This window comes from Zootoca vivipara, chromosome 9 (genome assembly GCF_965207765.1).
Source record: "Zootoca vivipara chromosome 9, rZooViv2.hap1.1, whole genome shotgun sequence".
NCBI classification, from domain to species: domain Eukaryota; kingdom Metazoa; phylum Chordata; class Lepidosauria; order Squamata; family Lacertidae; genus Zootoca; species Zootoca vivipara.
This window is the reverse complement of record NC_142592.1, coordinates 15,443,745-15,463,033: the sequence shown is the minus strand read 5'-3', so window position 1 is coordinate 15,463,033 and position 19,289 is coordinate 15,443,745. Positions and strand designations below refer to the sequence as shown.

The following is a 19,289-nucleotide window of genomic DNA, read 5'->3' as shown; positions in this document are numbered from 1 at the left end:
CCCTAAATAGAACTTGCGATAATTTGTGAATAATTACATAAATCAACTATCAAAATCAGCTTCCCCTGCATTTATTACTTGTGATGAAGTTAATCATGCTTTATTTTACTTCCAGAAATTCGGGAATTCACATAACACACTTCCATGGGGGCACAGGGACCGCAGCACGAAATGCTGTGTTTCGAACCTAACCATTCCCGGAAGTCCCTACAAAATAATAATAATGCCTACACACCATTGCACTCTGTTTCGGGGCTAACAGAAAAGCCCTATTACTTAATTCAGATCAAATGATTCTGCAGGATATTTTTGGGAAGCGTGCGTATAATACAGCCATACCTCGGTTTAAGTACGCTCCGGTTTGAGTACTTTCAGTTTAAGCACTCTGCAGCCCTGTCTGAAATGGATTAATCCACTTTCCATTACTTTCAATGGGAAAGTTCGCTTCAGGTTAAGTAGGCTTCAGGTTAAGTACAGACTTCCAGAACCAATTGTGTACTTAAACCGAGGTACCACTGTAATAGCACTGGACTCTGTAGAACTTAAAAGCTACATATTTTATTTCCTACGCATCAGAAGTCAGACTAATACGTATCAGATTGAGATTTAGCTAGGGACCTTCCTGCTCTTTGCCAGGAAAGCTCTGTATGCTAAATTCAGGCATTGAATGCTAGAGTTGGAAGCGACCATGAGGGTCTTCTCACCTAGTCCAACCCTCTGAAAGGCAGGAATCTCTTGCCCAATGTAGGGCTCGAACACACGGCCCTGACATTAAGAGTCTCATGCTCTACCAACTCAGCCATTTATTACATCTCAATGGTGCCCTTATTTAAACAAGAGGCCTGTTCACAAAGGGGGTCAGGCTTTGAGCACTGCCTAATGTGCTGCTTTGAGTACCCTGAGTCAATCTAATTTGAGATTAATGCCAGAGACACTTTATTCAACTTAATATAACTTTGCTCTCCTACGTGAACAAGGCACAAATGATGAGAGAAGCATCTTCAAAATAACAATTATTTTGGAATGAAACGCAAGTCTTCCTCTTTCTCCTGGACTCAATAACTTTTTAAATCTTCAGATTTATGCAGCTTTCTCCAAACATGGACTTCTGAATAAAAATACTTATGAATAAAAAATCTGGATAATAGCAAAATCTAACCTTGTGCTATGGTAGAGGGCTCCCACGATGGATCTTTCTCTGCAGCAAAGGGACTCAGGCTTGCTATTGCCTTTGGATTTGAACAGTGTTTGCACCTAATGTTTGAAACAAAACAATAGTATTAACTGTTCTGTATATTTAGGTTTTCTCAGAATCAAACTTGTCAGAAGAACATTTTCCTGCTGCTTTATAGACAGATATTTTATATGGCCTAGAAAAGCAGTAAACTTTTAATGCCTTTTATAAGTTACTGTCGATAAAAATAAATTCCTTGGTCAGTTGAACTGAAGAATGTCAGGCAAATTGATACATTGCTAAGCATATATTTTTTAAACACTGCTCTTTGTTGTTTAATGACACAAAACTGCTTCACACAATAGAAACAATCAATCTGGTACGGTACAATATGTTAAAACATGACTGAATTAATAATTTACCCATGACCTAACAAGTAAATAATTTTATTCTTTAGTACTTCAGCAGTGTTAAAAAAAAGAACATTTTATAGCCATAAAAATCATCAACATAAAAATGGTGTTTGTAGATTTTAAAAAGAGAGCTGCAACAAAACTATTTTTCCAGGTAAGAAAAGTATGCAAATGCTTGTATAGCATGCTTAAAAAGGCATCTTTTAACTTTGGATGACTGCAGAAAATAAACCAAGTGTTGTTAGTGTAGAGAAAGTGAATGTTATTGTCCAGTATAACTGGGTCTAAGTCAAGACAAATTAAGACTGTGATTTCAGTTTCATTAGTCCCACTGACTTCTTCCCTTGTAGCAAAGAAGAGTTTCCTCCCTCAAGAAATTCGCTTTGTTACCATTTCTAATGTCTGATCAAATTCTACCCTCCTATAACTGAAACCTATTACGTAGATCTAACCCTCTGTGGGTAGCAGCAGCAAGCAAGACTTTGCACCCTTTCCATGTATTTGAACAGTGCTATTATGTCCATCCTTAGTCTTCTCTTCTGGAGGTTAAACATATCCAGTTCCTACCACCTTTTCCTTATAGGACTTGCTTTCCTTATAGGATTTCATTGTCATCCTGAACTACTTCTTCAAATGGTTTTGCCCAGAGGTGGACACGGTACTACAGATGAGGCACAACTAATGCGATGTTACCTTTTGTGGCTTAGAAATGCCTCCATAAAATGGCCTTTACCATCTTTGCAGGTTTTGTTGACACGGATTAAACCCTGCTCCAGTGATCTAGTGGCACATGGCACATCTGAGAGTAGTCGTAACGCATGCACAACTCTAGTGCATGAAACAACTTCCCAATTTAATTCAAAGGAGGCAGAAGTTATGCACTTTGCACACTTAAGATGGCTACCCTGCCCATAGCACAGGCATAAAAATAACACCAGCATGTAAATTTCGACCCAGCTAGGAACATATCATCCTGTCTTCTTCCATTTTAATATTTGCTATAAGGACAGATAAAGTAATTAATTTTCCAAAGGTCTAACAACCGATCAAAGGTTTCAGCATCAGAACTGGAGTTAAGAAGCCAGATTTAATATTGGTGTGTATGTTAGATTTACCCATAGTGTTGTATATTCCCTTGCCAAAGAAATGGAGCTGAAAGATCCAGCAACACAAGATTGTCTTCTGTGGCTCTTACGGGTATAATTCCTTTAAATTTTTTCGAGAGCTTCAAGATTTCCTTCAGTGTGCCTCCTATTAATAAAAAGAAATAGCTACATTTAGGTTACTTTAATACTCTGATAACATGCTAAATAACAGCAGTGAGCAAAATTATCAAATTTATCACTGGCCACCCTTGTGTCTATAACGTGTGTACATATATATTTGGATCTCAAGAGAGACAGACAGACAATCATACAATTGTAGAGTTGGAAGGGACCCTAAGGATCATCTAGTCCAGGCATGTCAAACATGCGGCCCTCCAGATGTTTTGGCCTACAACTCCCATGATCCCTAGCTAGCAGGACCAGTGGTTGGGGAAGATGGGAATTGTAGTACAAAACATCTGGAGGGCCGCATGTTTGACATGCCTGATCTAGTCCAACCCGCTGCAATGCAGGAATATGCACCATGTGGGGACTGAACCTGCAACCTTGGCATTATCAGCACCATGCTCTAACCAACTGAGCTATCCAGCCATTAAGCAGACAGGTGGGCAAAGTCCACCTGAAAGTCTGTTCCAGCTGGACGAAGGATTCCAGAAGCCAGAAGGAGCCAGGTGAAGATGACCCCCAGGGCCTGCTCCAGCTGGCCTGTACCCCACTGCCAGCACCAGGCCTCCTACCACCAACTACTCTGTAGAAAGGCACCTGAATAAAATCACAATGATCTTATTAAACTAACATTTTATTGCCAAGGACATAAGAATAACCAGTAATCTGTTCTCACAGTGGGTGGCAAAATGCCTATGGGAAGTCCGCAAATAGCACTGGCCTTTCCTGTGGTTTCCAGCAACTGGTGTTCAGAGAGCGGAAGTAGAACACAGTTGCATTACTTGTAAGCCACCTTGGGATGATTGGTATCCTGAAGGTGGTATAGAAATTACTGAAATAAATGTGCTGTATACCATGCATGGAATGCAAGCTTAAAAATATAAAATACACACACATCCGATACGGTTCATTAAGATTTCATAAACTGGCAAACACAATGAAATGTATTTCATGGAAGATACCAGTGGGTGGTATGTTGCAAGTTCAAGACTCGGCAGCCGAGGACCAATCAATTAATCCAGCTGAACCAAGAGGGACATACTGTATTTTCCCGTGTTTGAGACTAGGTTTTTTTCCTTTAAAATAATGTCATCCTATGACAAACTTAGTTGGTCTCTAAGGTGCCACTGGAAGAAAACTTAGGGGGCGTCTTATACACGGATACATTCCCCCCATTTTTTAAAATATGAGCCCCCCAAAATAGACAGAAAAATGTGGTACTTCTTCTATCTAGCTTCCAGCATAGGTCGATTTGCTTAGTCCACTTGTGAAGCAAGCCGATAAGAGTTGTTGATTTCACATTTTTTGTTTTATATTGTATTTTGAATACCACTTTAGAAGGTGAAGTATGCTCTGAGGGGTGATTCATAAATAATTATACAATGAATATCAAATCTGTTCCAATCATTGTTACTTGCATTTTTTCGCAAAAAAATATAGAGCTCCTGGAACAAACAACTGTTGTTTGAAAAGCTATAATAGAAACAGATGGGCACAGTCCACTAGGAGGTTCTCTCGCAAAAGCCCACAAAATGAATGGCGGCTAAGGAATTCCTTTTCTTGGGGTGATGCCATTCATATAAGAGGCTTGTGTGCCCAAAATACATGAGGTACACCTCGTGAATAAAAACAAAACATAGCTTGCCTACTGCTTTTCTCACAGTACCACAGCTTTATCTCTGTGAAAACACTGACACCCAGAGGATGACTAAGAACAGTATGTTTGCAACAGGAAAGGCTTTTGGGCTTGTATATTATCCAGCTACTAGAAGAAGTAAAGACTTTCTTAGAGGGCAGAATATGAATTCCAACTAAAATGGAACCAAAGGTAAATTGTACAAATACTTTTGTAAAAAAAGAAAAGAAATAAAGCTTTGGATTTATTATTCATTGTCGCATTCACAATTTACTATATAGCAATTCTCTCCTAAGATTATTCTTGTCGTCCCCATTTCTCTTCTCGTGTTTAAATGTATTTCACAGATCAAGGAGTGCTACCTAAATTTCCTGCTTAGTTTTCCGTATTTTACCCCTATATACAAACACCATTAAGTATTTTGCAGAACTATGAGAAAGAAAGCAGATTTATTTGGGGGCAAAATTCAAGGTAAGATTTTGAGGAGGCAAAGACTCCATGGGAATGATTCATGCAATGCATTTTATGCACGAGTCCATTATATATACAGGGCTTGCCAATTAACTATTCCATAGTGCATGAAGTTTGCTCACAAACTGATTTTTTTTTTAAGTGCACACATCAATTTGAAAACAAAACTTGTATATATATGCTGCAAACATTTTCTCTTGTGAAGTTTTTCTGGTTTAGTGGAATCACATGAGGGTAACAACAAGAGACAGATACTTTTTCTCAGGATCAAAACGTTTTAAAATACAGTAGTTAAATATTTCTTAAACTTTTTTTAAAAAAATATTTTGCAGCATACCATCCAATCTCTGACATACAATTGTATTAACTAACCTTCTATCATAATCAAACTGTCTTCTGGGTCTTGCAGTAGTTCATCATGCTTTACAAAGTGAATAACCACACGTCGCTGTCCCTGGTTTTCAGTATCCCACACAACAGATTCGCAGAAAGATGTATTTTGTAAATCGGGCATTGGACACGTAGCTGAAGCCTCTTGTATAATTAGTTCAAGCTCATTCCCATCCGGAACCTCTTGCCTGGGAAAAAACAAAACAAAAAACAAAACAAAAATTACAGCCTGAAGCAAACTACGGAAGCCTGCTCAAAATTATATTGTGGAATACTGTATGCCGTATTGGCCTGAAAATAAGCCACCACCACCCCAAATTCTGACCGTGAAAAGTTAAAGTGCGACTTACATTTGCGACCTTATATGGTATGCAGCCATGAGCGCGGCGCAAACAGCGCCAGGAGCACAGCAATGCAGCGCCCGCCCCGTGCGTAGTCTCAGACCTTTTCCCCAAGGCCGGGAAAGGAGAGAGCAAGGAAGGGGAAAGGCCACTGGCAACGCAGCGTGGCTCCCCACCCCACCCCCAGTATGAAGCCAAGAGCAGCAACGAATGGAGCAACTTATATTTGGGTTTCTTCTTTCTCTCTCTCTCTCCCCCCCCAATCAATTTTAAAGGTGCGGCTTATATTCGGGCCAATATGGTATTAGATATTTTAACGGAACATGCAATTCAGGAGTAGCTTGCCCAGTGGGCAAAGCTGCAGCAATAGGCTCCCAGCGGGGGACTCACTGCCTGTTACTGGAAAGGGTTCAGTGGCAATAAGCTAAGGGCTTTGTGGGCACACTGGATGAAAAGCTGAGTTGGCTCTGCTGGCACATCAACACAGCCCTGACCTTGCTGCCAAGTTGCCCCTCCTGGTAAGCGCCCCTGACTCTGCTGCTGGGAGAATCTTGCTGCAGCTCTGGGCCACCCGGACTAGAAATCCTACATAGAATCATAGGGTTGGAAGAGACCACAAGGGACATCCAGTCCAACCCCCTGCCAAGCAGGAAACACCACCAAAGCATTCTTGACATATGCCTGTCAAGCCTCCGCTTAAAGACCTCCAAAGAAGGAGACTCCACCACACTGCTTGGTAGCAAATTCCACTGCCGAACAGCTCTTACTGTCAGGAAGTTCTTCCTAATGTTTAGGTGGAATCTTCTTTCTTGTAGTTTGACTCCATTGCTCCGTGTCCGCTTCTCTGGAGCAGCAGAAAACAACCCTTCACCCTCCTCTATATGACACCTTTTATATATTTGAACATGGCTATCATATCACCCCTTAACCTTCTCTTCTCCAGGCTAAACATACCCAGCTCCCTAAGCCGTTCCTTATAAGGCATCGTTTCTAAATTTCTAAACGATGCCGTTTCTAAAAACAGCTAGATTTTTCTGTGTGCGTGTTTGGACACAAAGTAATTGGCAAAAGCAGGCTGCGGTCCTTTAAGAAAACGGAGAACAGGCTCAGAGACACCTTGTTCTGAAAATCTGAGCTTCAGAACAACCTTTAAACAAGTTATAAGACACCATTTTATTTTCTCCGCAGTGAACCGTGGTACTGAGGGTGGGTAAAGGAATAATTCAGATTTTCATTAAAAAGTGTTTCTAAATTTAAAGAACTGGTACACACTTCATGTTCCTGAAGGTGTATTGAAGTCCAAAATATGTAGAGGTAAAATAAAAGCCTTCTACCACTAAGTGCTGAAACCTGATCTCTTCTTTGTTTTGTTGCTTTGTGGTGCTTTTCAACCCTCTTTCTGCACGCTGCTGGAATTTTAAGGTCCTTATATTACTCAGTACTGGAGCATTCCACATTAAAAAGGAAGTTAGGACTAAGCATGAATCAAAGTGATCACCCCAGCTTCTTTTGCTTTTGGTTAAAAGTGAGCGCAAAGACTGCTACTTAATAAGGCAGAGTAATTAAGCAGCCAAGTCAATATTAGGGATGGAGGAATCATTCTCTGCCTTCTATACGGAAGTCTCTCAATAAAAAAAAATGGGGGAAGGGAACACCCTGAAATACTTGCAAGCTTCTCCTGTCTGTCAGTCAATTTGCCTGATACCATGAATGTCACCCACCACACAATGAAGCAAAAACACCTTACCCAGTAAAAAAAAAAGTAATACAGTAGACCCTTCGGATACGAACTTAATTCATTCCGGGGGTCCGTTTGCACCCCAAAAATAACGTAAATCGGGTTCTGCGAATGCAAGCACGGTGAAACCCGGAAGTATACAATTCTGGGTTTTCCGTAGCCGTAACCCAAAGATTCCGTATCCAGAGGGATATGTAAGTAGAGGTACAACTGTATTTGCTATTTGTGCAAGGGCAAATTAAACATTTGTTAATAATAAAGAAATCTCTACTGTGCATGTTATATTTTAACAGCAGTGAATTTTTAAGATGCTAATACAGGCACCCCCAAACTTCGGACCTCCAGATGTTTTGGACTACAATTCCCATCTTCCCCGACCACTGGTCCTGCTAGCTAGGGATCATGGGAGTTGTAGGCCAAAACATCTGGAAGGCCGCAGTTTGGGGGTGCCTGTGCTAATATCATGTTCCTTTATCTAGACAGGCACTGCAGCATATTTTTAGGGTGGAATATATAATGACAAAAGGATACGATAACCAGCCCTTGACAGTGCAGTACATCCAAGTTCCACTGATCCAAAAATCTAGGAGACTATGTAAGCAACATCTCCAAAGCAGCATGAGAGAAAAATATATTGTAGCACTTACAACAAATTGCACTGGGGACAATGAAGTTTAACAGACTGATGAAGCTTTTCAGGTTCAAATTGTCTCAGCTTAGCTCTGATGCGATATGGCTGAGGACTCCTGCTGTTCAAAATAGTACTCAGTGCAGTCACTTCAAAATGCTGGTGATCTCTCAGCACTGTAAAGCACAAAGATATCAAGGCTTGTATTGATGTGAACAAACATAAAATGAGAGGAAAACAGCAGCTCGGAAGTAAATTTAAACAAAGCTTTATTTAATTGTTGGATGTTCTGGATTCATTCTGTTGTCTGGACGTGACAATTCTGAATATGCACTTATGTGAATAGACACATCATGTTTTGAAATTAAAAATACACACATCTGTTGTGTCTAGCTCTTTACCAAACTAAGAGTGGGCACACCCTTGCTCTGCACAACCGATGGCCTAACAGGCAGAAATATCAAGTGTTTCGATGGGTAAAACCAATTTATTTCTGATCCATGTCAGTTTTGCATGTGTTCACTCATTAAGTCTGTATATGCAATCTCATCTGCTACTTTTTTTATTCCACCCAAAATGCATCCAAATAAAGGTTTTAAAACCTTTCCCATCTCAAAATGTGGATTTCAAAACAAATTTTCACGTGCGTTTCAAAAACGTATTGTGATATGTTTTGAGCAGAGGACAGTGCTGGGATATTTGGAAAGTGTACCGTATTTTTCGTTCCATAAGACACACTTTTTCCTCCTAAAAAGTAAGATTAAATGTCTGTGTGTCTTATGGAGCAAATGTGTGGTCCCTGGAGCTGAATTGCCATGGGGCTAAAGGCAGATCGTGCTCTTTTTTTAAAAAAAAGAAAGAGCTAAAGGCTAACAAGAGGGAAAGAGAAAGGAACCCACTCAGCAGCTGATTGCAAGAGATCTGGACGGAGATAAGAGGGCTAGCTCCCTTCCCGGCCCCTCCCGGCCCCTTGCCTAGGCCTCAATTGTTGTCTGCAGAGGGAGACATGTGACTGGCTGATTAGATTATCTGTCTGGAAACTGTAGAAATGGGTCCCTTTCCTAGAGAAGTTGCAGAACTGTGAGTTGAACCCCATAAAACAGGATTTTCCCCCTTTGCAAGGAAACTCAGCAACTTTGAGCTGATCCTAAAAAATAGAGCTTTCCCCCTTTCCAAAAAAGATGCACAACTCTGAGGTGGACCCCCCCCCCAAAAAATCGGGCTTTTCCCATTTGCAAAAAAAGCTGCACAACTAAATATATATATATAATGGAGCTTTCCCCCTTTGCAAAAGAAGCTTCCTCAAATATTTAATTGGAGGGGGGAGGCACCTAGGCCTCTAGGAGTTGGCTGCTATGCCTAGGACACTTAAAGAAAGCAAAAAAAATTTTTTTCTTGTTTTCTTCCTCTAAAAAACTAGGTGCGTCCTATGGTCAGGTGCATCCTATGGGCGAAAAATACGGTAAATCTGATGGATATTATGTTTTGATCAGCATGTTAGTCAGGGAGATATGGAACAGGTCAGTACCTATCAAAATTCACAAAGTTCAAATATATCAGGCCTCCCTGCAATCAATAAAAAAGATGCCTTAGGTGAGCAGGGGGTACAGCCTGGAAAAGTGGGCTTGGTGAAGCACAGAGTGCTTCAGGGGAGAACACTTTGCAAGAAACAACACTATGCTAGAAGAGCTTCTTTGAATCAAAGGTATACTGCATCTATGAGTCCTACCTGTAACGGATAACTGCTGGCATCCTTCTAAACAAGATCCTACTTTAAAAAAGAAAAGAAAGGGGGAATTAATTTTGTCCTATTTACATTTCCCTGTAAACTGCAAGAGACATCAATATGCCACAACAAATTTTAAAACAGACTGAAACGTATTGTTTTAAGATGACAATAAGCTGTATGTTTGAGCAACAGAATCCATGAGCTTTGACTACTTACAGCGTTATCACTTATTTTTTATTTATAAGGGCGTTTCTAAAATTCCAACTCATTAAATTATTCCTGCATTGCAGGGGATTGGACTAGATGACCCTTGGAGACCCTTGCAATGGTACAATTCTATGATTCTTACAAGGTATGATAATGTACAATGAAATCATTAACATATTATAACATTAGGTAAAGGGACCCCTGACCATTAGGTCCAGTCGTGACCGACTCTGGGGTTGCAGCGCTCATCTCGCGTTATTGGCCGAGGGAGCCGGCGTACAGCTTCCAGGTCATGTGGCCAGCATGACAAAGCCACTTCTGGTGAACCAGAGCAGCACACAGAAATGCCGTTTATCTTCCCGCTTTAGCGGTACCTATTTATCTACTTGCACTTTGACGTGCTCTTGAATTGCTAGGTTGGCAGGAGCTGGGACCAAGCAACGGGAGCTCACCCGTCGTGGGGATTCGAACCGCCGACCTTCTGATCGGCAAGCCCTAGGCTCTGTGGTTTAACCCACAGCGCCACCTGTGTTATAAAATCTTAAAACACCGAAAAAAATCTTTTTAGATATGATCAATCATGCTTCACACGTAGATTACATATTCCATTTGGTAGAAAATGTAATGTGGTCCCAAATAACCTGATATGAGGTGCAAAATGTTGCCACCTGCTTGTCGCTTAAACTTCCTACAATCTTAGGATACATTTTCTTACCAGACATGACAGAGAAAACAATATTGAACATTAACAAAGAAAGCAAAACTATATTGAGTAATTCAGCCATTTTTTTAATCAGCTGTTGAGATCAAAGAAGTCAGTGATGGGCTACAGCTCACATACACACATTTTTAGGGTTCCCTGAATATTTTTATCTTGCGTAAAAAGAAACAGTAGACAACTCCATAAAAAGAACATGGAAGTACTATATTATAAAGCGAGGAAGACAGAGCTGAGTGTTGTTTTCAAGTTTATTTACATGTAAAGTAAGCATTCTCGGGTTCTGAAGGACTTTCTGAAGACTCATCTTCCATCAAGTCTACAGAGTTCAGGAATCTGAAAATGAAAAAGGTTTTGAAGAAAATAATCAAAACACAGAAGTAAACAAATAAATGGCCTTGCAGATGGGATTTTGTTTAACTCAGATAAAATCTACTTTGTGCTTCTCATTCCATTGTGATGGGACCATGTTCAATAACAGAATTTGGACACGCTGCAATGACTCCCTGAATTCACATGCTAATACAGCCAGATTGTTAGTGCTGCTGGACTTGAGTTTCAAAAATACAAAGTAGTACTGGCATGCACTGATAAAAAGATAGCATCCCCCTAAAAGACAGGGCCTCAAAACACAGCTATTTTTCTGTGGTTCCTTAATGTTTTTTTATTTTTATTCTATGCACAATCATACCACAACAATGGCTGTTATGCATATTGATTCATTAGAATAACATGCGTATAGAGTTTAGAAGTAACCATCACTCAGATTACTGGGAAACAAAGGCTAACCATTAGTAAAATGAAGGGCTTCTCTCATTCCCTACTCTTCTTCCAAATGACAGCTGTCTTGAATTAGGGTTGCCAAAGTTGTTGAACAATTTAGATAAATCGTCAAAAGCAACATGGGTTGCCATATGTCCAGATTTTCTGGGACGCTTTTGCGATTTCTCCCTGGACACTGCTTCCAACTGCAGTATTCCAGCTATGTCCGGGAAATTCCGGGCATATGGCACAACCCTATCTTTAATTCTATTTACTTACTTCTTTAGATCCTCAACATCGGCGTGGCCTTCCGGCAGATTTGTAATCCCACGGCCGTACGTGGTACCACCATGAAGATTAAATTGTAGATATGAAACATCAGGTTCACCTTCCGGACTTTGAAATTTTGCATGCAAACTGTACAATCTAATAAAGCTTCCAACCTTGAAATATATAAAACAGTTATTTCAGAAGGCAAAACAAGACTCGTTGTTTTCATCTATAAAAGAGAGTTAAGGAAGATGATGCCATGCAACTAGGCCGGACTGTGCCAGAGACAACTTTTCTGAACATGTTGTCTCCTTTCTAGTATGCAAACTGCTTTCAGAACTTTTTTTTTTCAAAACCAGCACGTCAATAAAATAAAATATGAGTTTATATCGCACCATCTCTTAGAAAATTAACTTAGAATAGCTTACAAAAAAGAAACGTAAAATACATTAGCACACCATAAAACAGTTCAAATTACTAAAATTGATTTTGCATGTTAAAACCAGGACCAGGATAAAACAACTCAGTATAAAAACAGGGGTGCAGAATTTTCACCCCACAGTAGACGGTCAGTTAAACAAAATAAAAGCTCACCTAAAACTTAAAGGAGAAAGGACCAACCGAATCTCTATGGTTGTGGATAAGATTCAGTCAGGGTGCAACAATAGAAAGGGCCCTGTCTTTTATGCATCAAGCAGCAGTCTGCTAATTTTTCATTCAATTGTCATTCAATTAAGTTTTCATTCAACTTCCTTCTCTGAAGTCAGCTTCCAACAGTTCCTATAGGAACCCAAGGTCCTCTAGTTGCTGCTGGACAAGCAAGGCCAATGGTCAGGGATGGTGTCTAGTAAACATTTATTTACGGTACTCAGAATTGCATTAATTAACTGGAGATGTTTCTTTATTGCTGTGGTGGATTCTTAGTCACCTACATAAAGGTGAGACCACCCCTTTCTTTTAGCACCATGCCAAAGGAACTCTCTCTAAAAGGTACCACATAAAAATTAGGACTCTTGGATTTTCAGCAACTGGCCTTTTTTAAACTCAAAAATCCTACTTTATGGACAATTCGTGCGGTAGAACAAAAATAAATATCCTTAAAGGGTGATCTTTATAGCTGCCAGGCAGGCCTTGAAAATGGAAGTTTGCAGGAATGTTATTAAAGCACATCTTATGGCAGCATAACTCAAAGAGAGAGGTTTGCCTCTACAGGAATCTATGTCTCTGAGGCAAAGAACCATGCAATTAGTCCCATGTGTGTAAGGGGATGCAAACTAAATGTTGCATTTCCCCCTTGTGGCAATGCAAATATCTCCAGAAGCCAAGGGGGATTTCATAAGCCGTTTGGCATAGGTTTCTGTCACTCAATAGGGCGAGGGAAGTTGAAGTCCTACTGGCGCACGGAAAGTGGAGGTAATCTCCCTGAAACTTTGGGGCTTTGCAGGATAACATGCAGGAGTTGTAGCTCAGCAACATCTGATCATCCTCTGACAACAGGTCCAACGGTCAGGATGGGCACTGTAATTCAACAAAATTGGTGGTGGTAGGGGGCACCATGTTTGCTCGGCCGGCAAAGTAATCCTCTGGACCCTAGTCTATAAAACTTCATTCATTCAAAGCATTTGTATCACACTCTTCTGCCGGAAAGGCTTGCACCTCAATTTAACTGGGAACCACAAACTAGTGCAATCTAAAAAGTTACAGCCCAGAAAAAGGGGGCAGAAGGGAAGATGAAGCAAGCAAACTTATGTTACCAGGTTCTCATATTCATCAATTGGGGTGGAAGCAGACTGCTCAAAGTTCTAAAAACAGGCCTGGCTGGGCCCTTGAGAAGAGGCATGGTTGCCCTACCCTCCTTTAGGGGTCTGCAGCAGGAGGCTGTTGCTCTTACAGAGTGGGGACTTGGCCTTCGGGAGCCTAACTGGAATCTGCTGGCCTGGCTTCTCTTTACTTTTTCCAGGAGATGGATAAGTAATAGAAGAGCTTCTTTAATCGCACCCAGCATGCCATTTTAATGCCTCCCCATTTTTAAACAGTAGAGGCCCCACAACATAAACTGCTTTTGAAGTTCCACTCAGTTTTGGAAGATACTTGCTGTGCAACATTGAGAATTCACAATTATTAAAGAATAGTCATTCAAACTATAAAATGATAAAATGGTATTTTATTTCTAACAGAAATAAATGTTTCGTGTGTATCTTTTTTGCTATGTCTTGTTTACATCTAATTAAGCTGGTGCAATCAGATTTTTTTAAAAAATGTTCACAATCTCATAACATAGCCCAGCAAATCAGCAGAGGCTGTAGTCATGTAGCAGTATGTGCTATGTAAGTATTTTCCATTGGAGGGCAGCATTGTATACTCCTAGCTTGCAAAGAGCAAATTCTAATCATGAGTCTGCATACACCCACCCACCCAAAATCAAGCTAGTTTTATGTTTAAGAATTGGGTTGGATGCAAAGACAATAACCACCAGTGCTATTCCACAAATGCTTGTACAAATGCCAGGCAGAAGAGTTAGCTCAGGATGTTGCTACAGTTACATTAAGTGGGATGTCAAACAAAATTTGGCAGTGTGGAGTGTACCTGGCAGGATCGCTGTTCCAGCCTACCAGCCATGTTCTCTTTGGTAAAAGCCAAAAAGGGGGAACCCATACACACAAAACAGTTAAAGGACTGAGCGCACTCAGTGGGCATGGAATGGCCACAGACCGTTGCAGGGTGGGTGAGGAATGGATGCTTTTAGTTGAGATTCCTGCCTTTCAGGAAGTTGGCCCAGATGTGCAATCTCCACATTTAGAACAAGGAGGTTACAGCTGAATTCCCATGGAGGTTGTCTGGTGCCTTCTCTCTCATTTTGTACTATGCCCTGCCCAATGTTGCATTGGGGCCACATCCCCACTGCAGCTATTTTGTGAGTGGAGCCCACAAGATTTTCTGAAAATTCGAAATGGGCCTGCTGGTCCAAAAAGACTGGAAAGGTCTTCCAGCTGTAATGGACCACAAATCTAATCACTCTTGACTATTGGCCATGCTGTCTGGGAGGGTGTTGGCTACAACCAGCCTTTACCAATGATGCATAAATACTAACATACAGCATGAGCATATGCTGAAGCATGGGTCTACAAATACTAAAATAAATATTATTCTGGTGCACAGCATATACAGGTGCCATGCAACACGAGGCTGGAAAACATACAAGACCCGAAATGTAAATATAGTCATCAATACCGCTAACCTATTTTCATCAGTAGCAAATAAAAATCACCAACATAATTTACCATTCAAGTAGCATGCAATTTAGTGAAATTAAAGTTTTGTATTGCATTCAATATGCAGTGTTTTAAGACAAACTGCTGTTGGCAGGAACACAGCGATATAAATTTCACACTGTGGTGTTATTAAGTGAAACATAATGTACTTCCCACCACCCAGTTTTCCAATATTTTCTGCTTCCTATGTGCCTTCACACTGAGCACCAAGTTTTCAAGTATGTATAATTTAAAACTAAAATTAAACATGTCATTTTCATACAGACTTCGCTATTGTCTTTGTGGCAGCATGACAGCACAAAGCAGTTTTATACATTAAACCACCATTTCCAAACTCCAGCTGTTACTGCAAAAATGAACATGATGCTATTGAATAGAGTCACCTGCCATTTGACAAACAAGTTACACAGCAACTCAATCCTGAAGAAATTCCAAATGCAGAAAAGAGGTTAAAAACCACCCCTATGGCTGTGGCCTTTGTTCAGGAAAACAGTTTAACATGTATATTTCCGTTTGGGGGAAAAACAAACACAAAAGTATTGCGAAGGGTTGCTACCATGCAAGAACCTTTTCTGCTTCCCAGAAGAAGCAGAAAAGGCTGGAGGGAGCAGAAACACCGCCTCCCGATAAATGAAGCAATACGTAGAGCAAGACGTCTAGCATAAGCGACTGGCATAGCCCACTGGTGCTGATGCACACATCCTGTACTGAACATTAGATTCTGGCACTGGAAAGGGAAGCAAAGTAAGACCTTGGTGCTCGAACTTAATCTGTTCCGGAAGTTCGTTCGACTCCCGAAACCATTCGAAAATCAAGGCGCAGCTTCTGATTGGCTGCAGGAGCTTCCTGCACTCAAGCGGAAGCCATGTCGGACGTTGGGCTTCTGAAAAACGTTCACAAACCAGAAGACTTACTTCTGGGTTTGCCGCGTTCGAGAATCAAGGTATTACTGTACTGAGTTTGGTGGCTGCAAATGTTTGCTATCTTTATGCCCGCCTGCCCCACTATGGCTTGAGGCCTGTTCCCTAACAGTGACATTGTGTCGGGGCCCTGAGGAGTTGTGGACAAATGAAAAAGGTGGCGCTGCAGCCCTCTGGCTCTTTTCAGCAACGGGCTCTAAAGTTCTTGCTTGCTCCTGCCCAGTAACCCTAATGGGGGTGATGCAGTTGCCAAGATGATGCCAGGGGATTTATTTATTTATTTATTTTGGCCAAGGTGGCACTGCCAGAGCCTACCGGGGCAGCTTGCCTAAGGCCCTGGGAGAAGAGGGGACAGAGAAAGGAAGCCAATGGCTTTTCTTTGGGCTGTATAATTTCTATCCCTTCCAGTGTTCTCCGTCCATGTTTGGGATTATTACAGTAGTAGTAGTAGTAACAACAACAACAACAACAACAACAGAATTTATATACCGCCCTATACCTGGAGGTCTCGGGGAATTCTTAATACAGAGCTCTCACACGGTGAGCACAATGTATAATGAGAAGCATCTTACCATTAAGTTGTAAGGAAAGTCTGTACGTAGGAAGTATTTATATGGAATAACTAGTTGGGGGCCCCATTCAAATATAAATAAAAGACTTATTTGGCTCTGTGAGGGACAGGAGCTATAGACTACCCCCTCCCATCATGACAACCAGTTCTTCCCCGAGCACAAGCGGGAGCGGGGAAGGGGATGAGTCTAGCGGAGAAGCAGGAAGTAGAGGGCAGGGCTCTGACAGGGTCACAGAGCCCCTGCTCCGCCCGGGAGAGGAAGGAAGGGAGAGGGAAAAGGGGAGGCAGGAAAACACGGCTAGGAGACCCCTCCCTCCAGTTCCGGAGCTGCGCAAGAAGAAACGGGGGCGGAGATTGGGGATTCCCAGACTACTTTGTTGGAAAAAGACGCGGGAATCACCATTCCGGGGTACTGACCCAGACTGAGAACATGTACGTTGTACAGCTTCTGCACTGTAAATAGTCTGCACATAATAAAAGCATGAAAAGGCAGCGTGTCGGAGAGTCGTTACTCTAGAGTAGCCGCCAGCGCTCCTGTGACAGGCTCATCCAATAACTGCATCGAGGGGACCTCATGCAATAATAATAATAATAATAATAATAATAATAATAATAATAATAATGATGATAATATTTATACCCCGCCCATCTGGCTGGGTTTCCCCAGCCACTCTGGGCGGCTTCCAACAGAAAAATAAAATACAGTGCAAATAAAATGCAAGTGAGACTGGGCCTTCAAGGCGCCCTCTCACAGGCAATTCCAACTAACAGAGGTGTCAAACAAGGATGTATACTGGCACCCTTCCAATTTAATTACTATATAAATAATCCCTGATATGGCATCCCCTCCTTTTTTGTCCCCAACCTTGGGAACCATAAAGTGCTAAATCTGCTCTACGCCGACGACTTAAGTTTTGCTATCTCAGAACAAAATCAGATTTAAAAGAATGCTGGTTAAATTGGGAGAGTTCTGTAAAAAAGAGCATCTACTAAAAATTAACTACGATAAAACCAAGGTAACTGTATTTGGCAAGAGGACTACCAAGTCCAGGTGAACTCTAGATGGTCACACCCTAGAACAAGTACCCAGATTTAAATATCTAGGATTACTTATTGATGGGAAGTCATCATGGAAACCCCACCTGGAAGCAATTAAGTTAATATCTGGCCATTCTACTGGGCAGCTATATAGGTTCTTCCATTCAAATGGCGGGCAGCTAATCAACCCAGCTATTAAGAGCTTTGTCTCTAAAATCATCACCCAACTGCTCTACAGGGCTGAGATATGGGAAACTGGCATTAAATCTGAAATAGAGATCCCACAAAATAAATTTAGGAGGCAGATTTGGGGGCTTCCCTGCAGGACACCGGCAGCTCACTTCGGAGTCGAGTTGGGATTCCCCTTGCTTGCAGCAGCCAGAATTGATCTAGCCTATCTGATATACTGACATAGGCTAAATGCTTTCGAGGATTATACTAAACTCTGCAGGTTAGAGCAACTAAGGACAGGGGACTGGGCACAAAAGTGCCAAGATACACTTCAGCAACGTTAGTTAAAACTGTTCTCGTTCCTTGAGAATTATCAATATTGCAAAGCCACTTAAGAAATGGTGGACTGCACATTCAAACAGTTATTAATGGCAGTTTTAATGAGCAATAGGCTTTTAAAGAGTATAAAAATATTGCTTATAATGGGGACTACAAATTAAACTATGTTTTATCTCATTTACAAGAAATAATTTAAAGTCATGGAAGACATTTCACATATGTTCACAACATGATACCACAATATCTGGAATAAAGCTGCTTAATTAGGAGAACACTTATTTGTAGCATATTAAAGCAATTAGTCTTTTGCGGGCGGGTGGCAGGTTAGAAGGTTTGGCTTGGTAGGAGGATTAAACAAGATGTAAGTATGCAATTTAAATAAATATAGAGCTGGGTAGCTAGCTTCTGGTGAGATCACACACATAACGTAAAGCATTGCCGAGGACTTACCTTCAGTGATTTTGCCAACTGGACATGATTATCGTAAACAACAACATCAACGGTCAGGTTTCTTAGTCGATGAATGAGAATGCTGTCACCTTCAAGGTCTTCTTCTTTAACAAGCACCTTCCAATAAGGAAAGGGACATTTTGTGCCATCCCATACCTGGTATGAAACAAAATTCATTCTCCTTTTAAAACTGGCACATTTTTATTTTTCCAGATTAAGGCTGCAATTCTAAGAACATTTCCTTTAAAAGGGCTGACCAAAGCCAGTTTAGTTCACTTTGAACTAACTGCGCTTAGAATCACAGAATGGTGGAGAAGTAGGTTTTATTTACCCTTCTGATCTAACTATCTTTTGTGAAGGTCACAAGGAGCTTTGAGATTCCGGCTTCACCGGATCTCACCCCATCTCTCTGTGCTGAGAGTCGAAACAGTGTTGGCAACAGGGTGGAATCAAAGAAGGCTGCTGGAGTCTCTAGCAGAGCTCTAAAAAGGCTCGTTCAAGACTGGCCCCAAAGGATACACTTTCCTGTTTTTTCTGGACCAAGATTACACAAAGAATTGGCTGACTAATTGATCATCTTTCTTTAGTTTGAAGGTGAAATATAAATGGTTTTAAATAATGAATGAATCTCCTATTCAAGTAGCATTTCTCAAAATGTGATAAGCTCCTAAAATATTAATATTTCTGGGAAACTCAGCCAGATGGGCAGGGTAATAATAATAATAATAATAACTATTATTGCTATTGTAACATTCCTCATACAATAATTTTTTAAAAGAC

At 41.0% G+C, this 19,289-nt stretch overlaps 1 protein-coding gene across 3 annotated transcripts in view; it reads right to left on the bottom strand.

Moving 5' to 3' along the window:
* The window catches only part of POT1 (protection of telomeres 1), a 67,269-nt gene that overhangs the window by 7,223 nt on the left and 40,757 nt on the right, over positions 1 to 19,289 (bottom strand). For all 3 annotated transcript variants that reach the window (XM_035127247.3, XM_088652546.1, XM_088652547.1), the window contains 8 exons: positions 18,510 to 18,665; positions 11,758 to 11,921; positions 10,976 to 11,052; positions 9,792 to 9,833; positions 8,082 to 8,238; positions 5,338 to 5,543; positions 2,703 to 2,838; positions 1,160 to 1,254 (listed from right to left, as the gene is read on the bottom strand). In XM_035127247.3, coding sequence (XP_034983138.3) covers positions 1,160 to 1,254; positions 2,703 to 2,838; positions 5,338 to 5,543; positions 8,082 to 8,238; positions 9,792 to 9,833; positions 10,976 to 11,052; positions 11,758 to 11,921; positions 18,510 to 18,665 — 1,033 coding nt within the window. The remainder of the gene's footprint in view (positions 1 to 1,159; positions 1,255 to 2,702; positions 2,839 to 5,337; positions 5,544 to 8,081; positions 8,239 to 9,791; positions 9,834 to 10,975; positions 11,053 to 11,757; positions 11,922 to 18,509; positions 18,666 to 19,289) is intronic.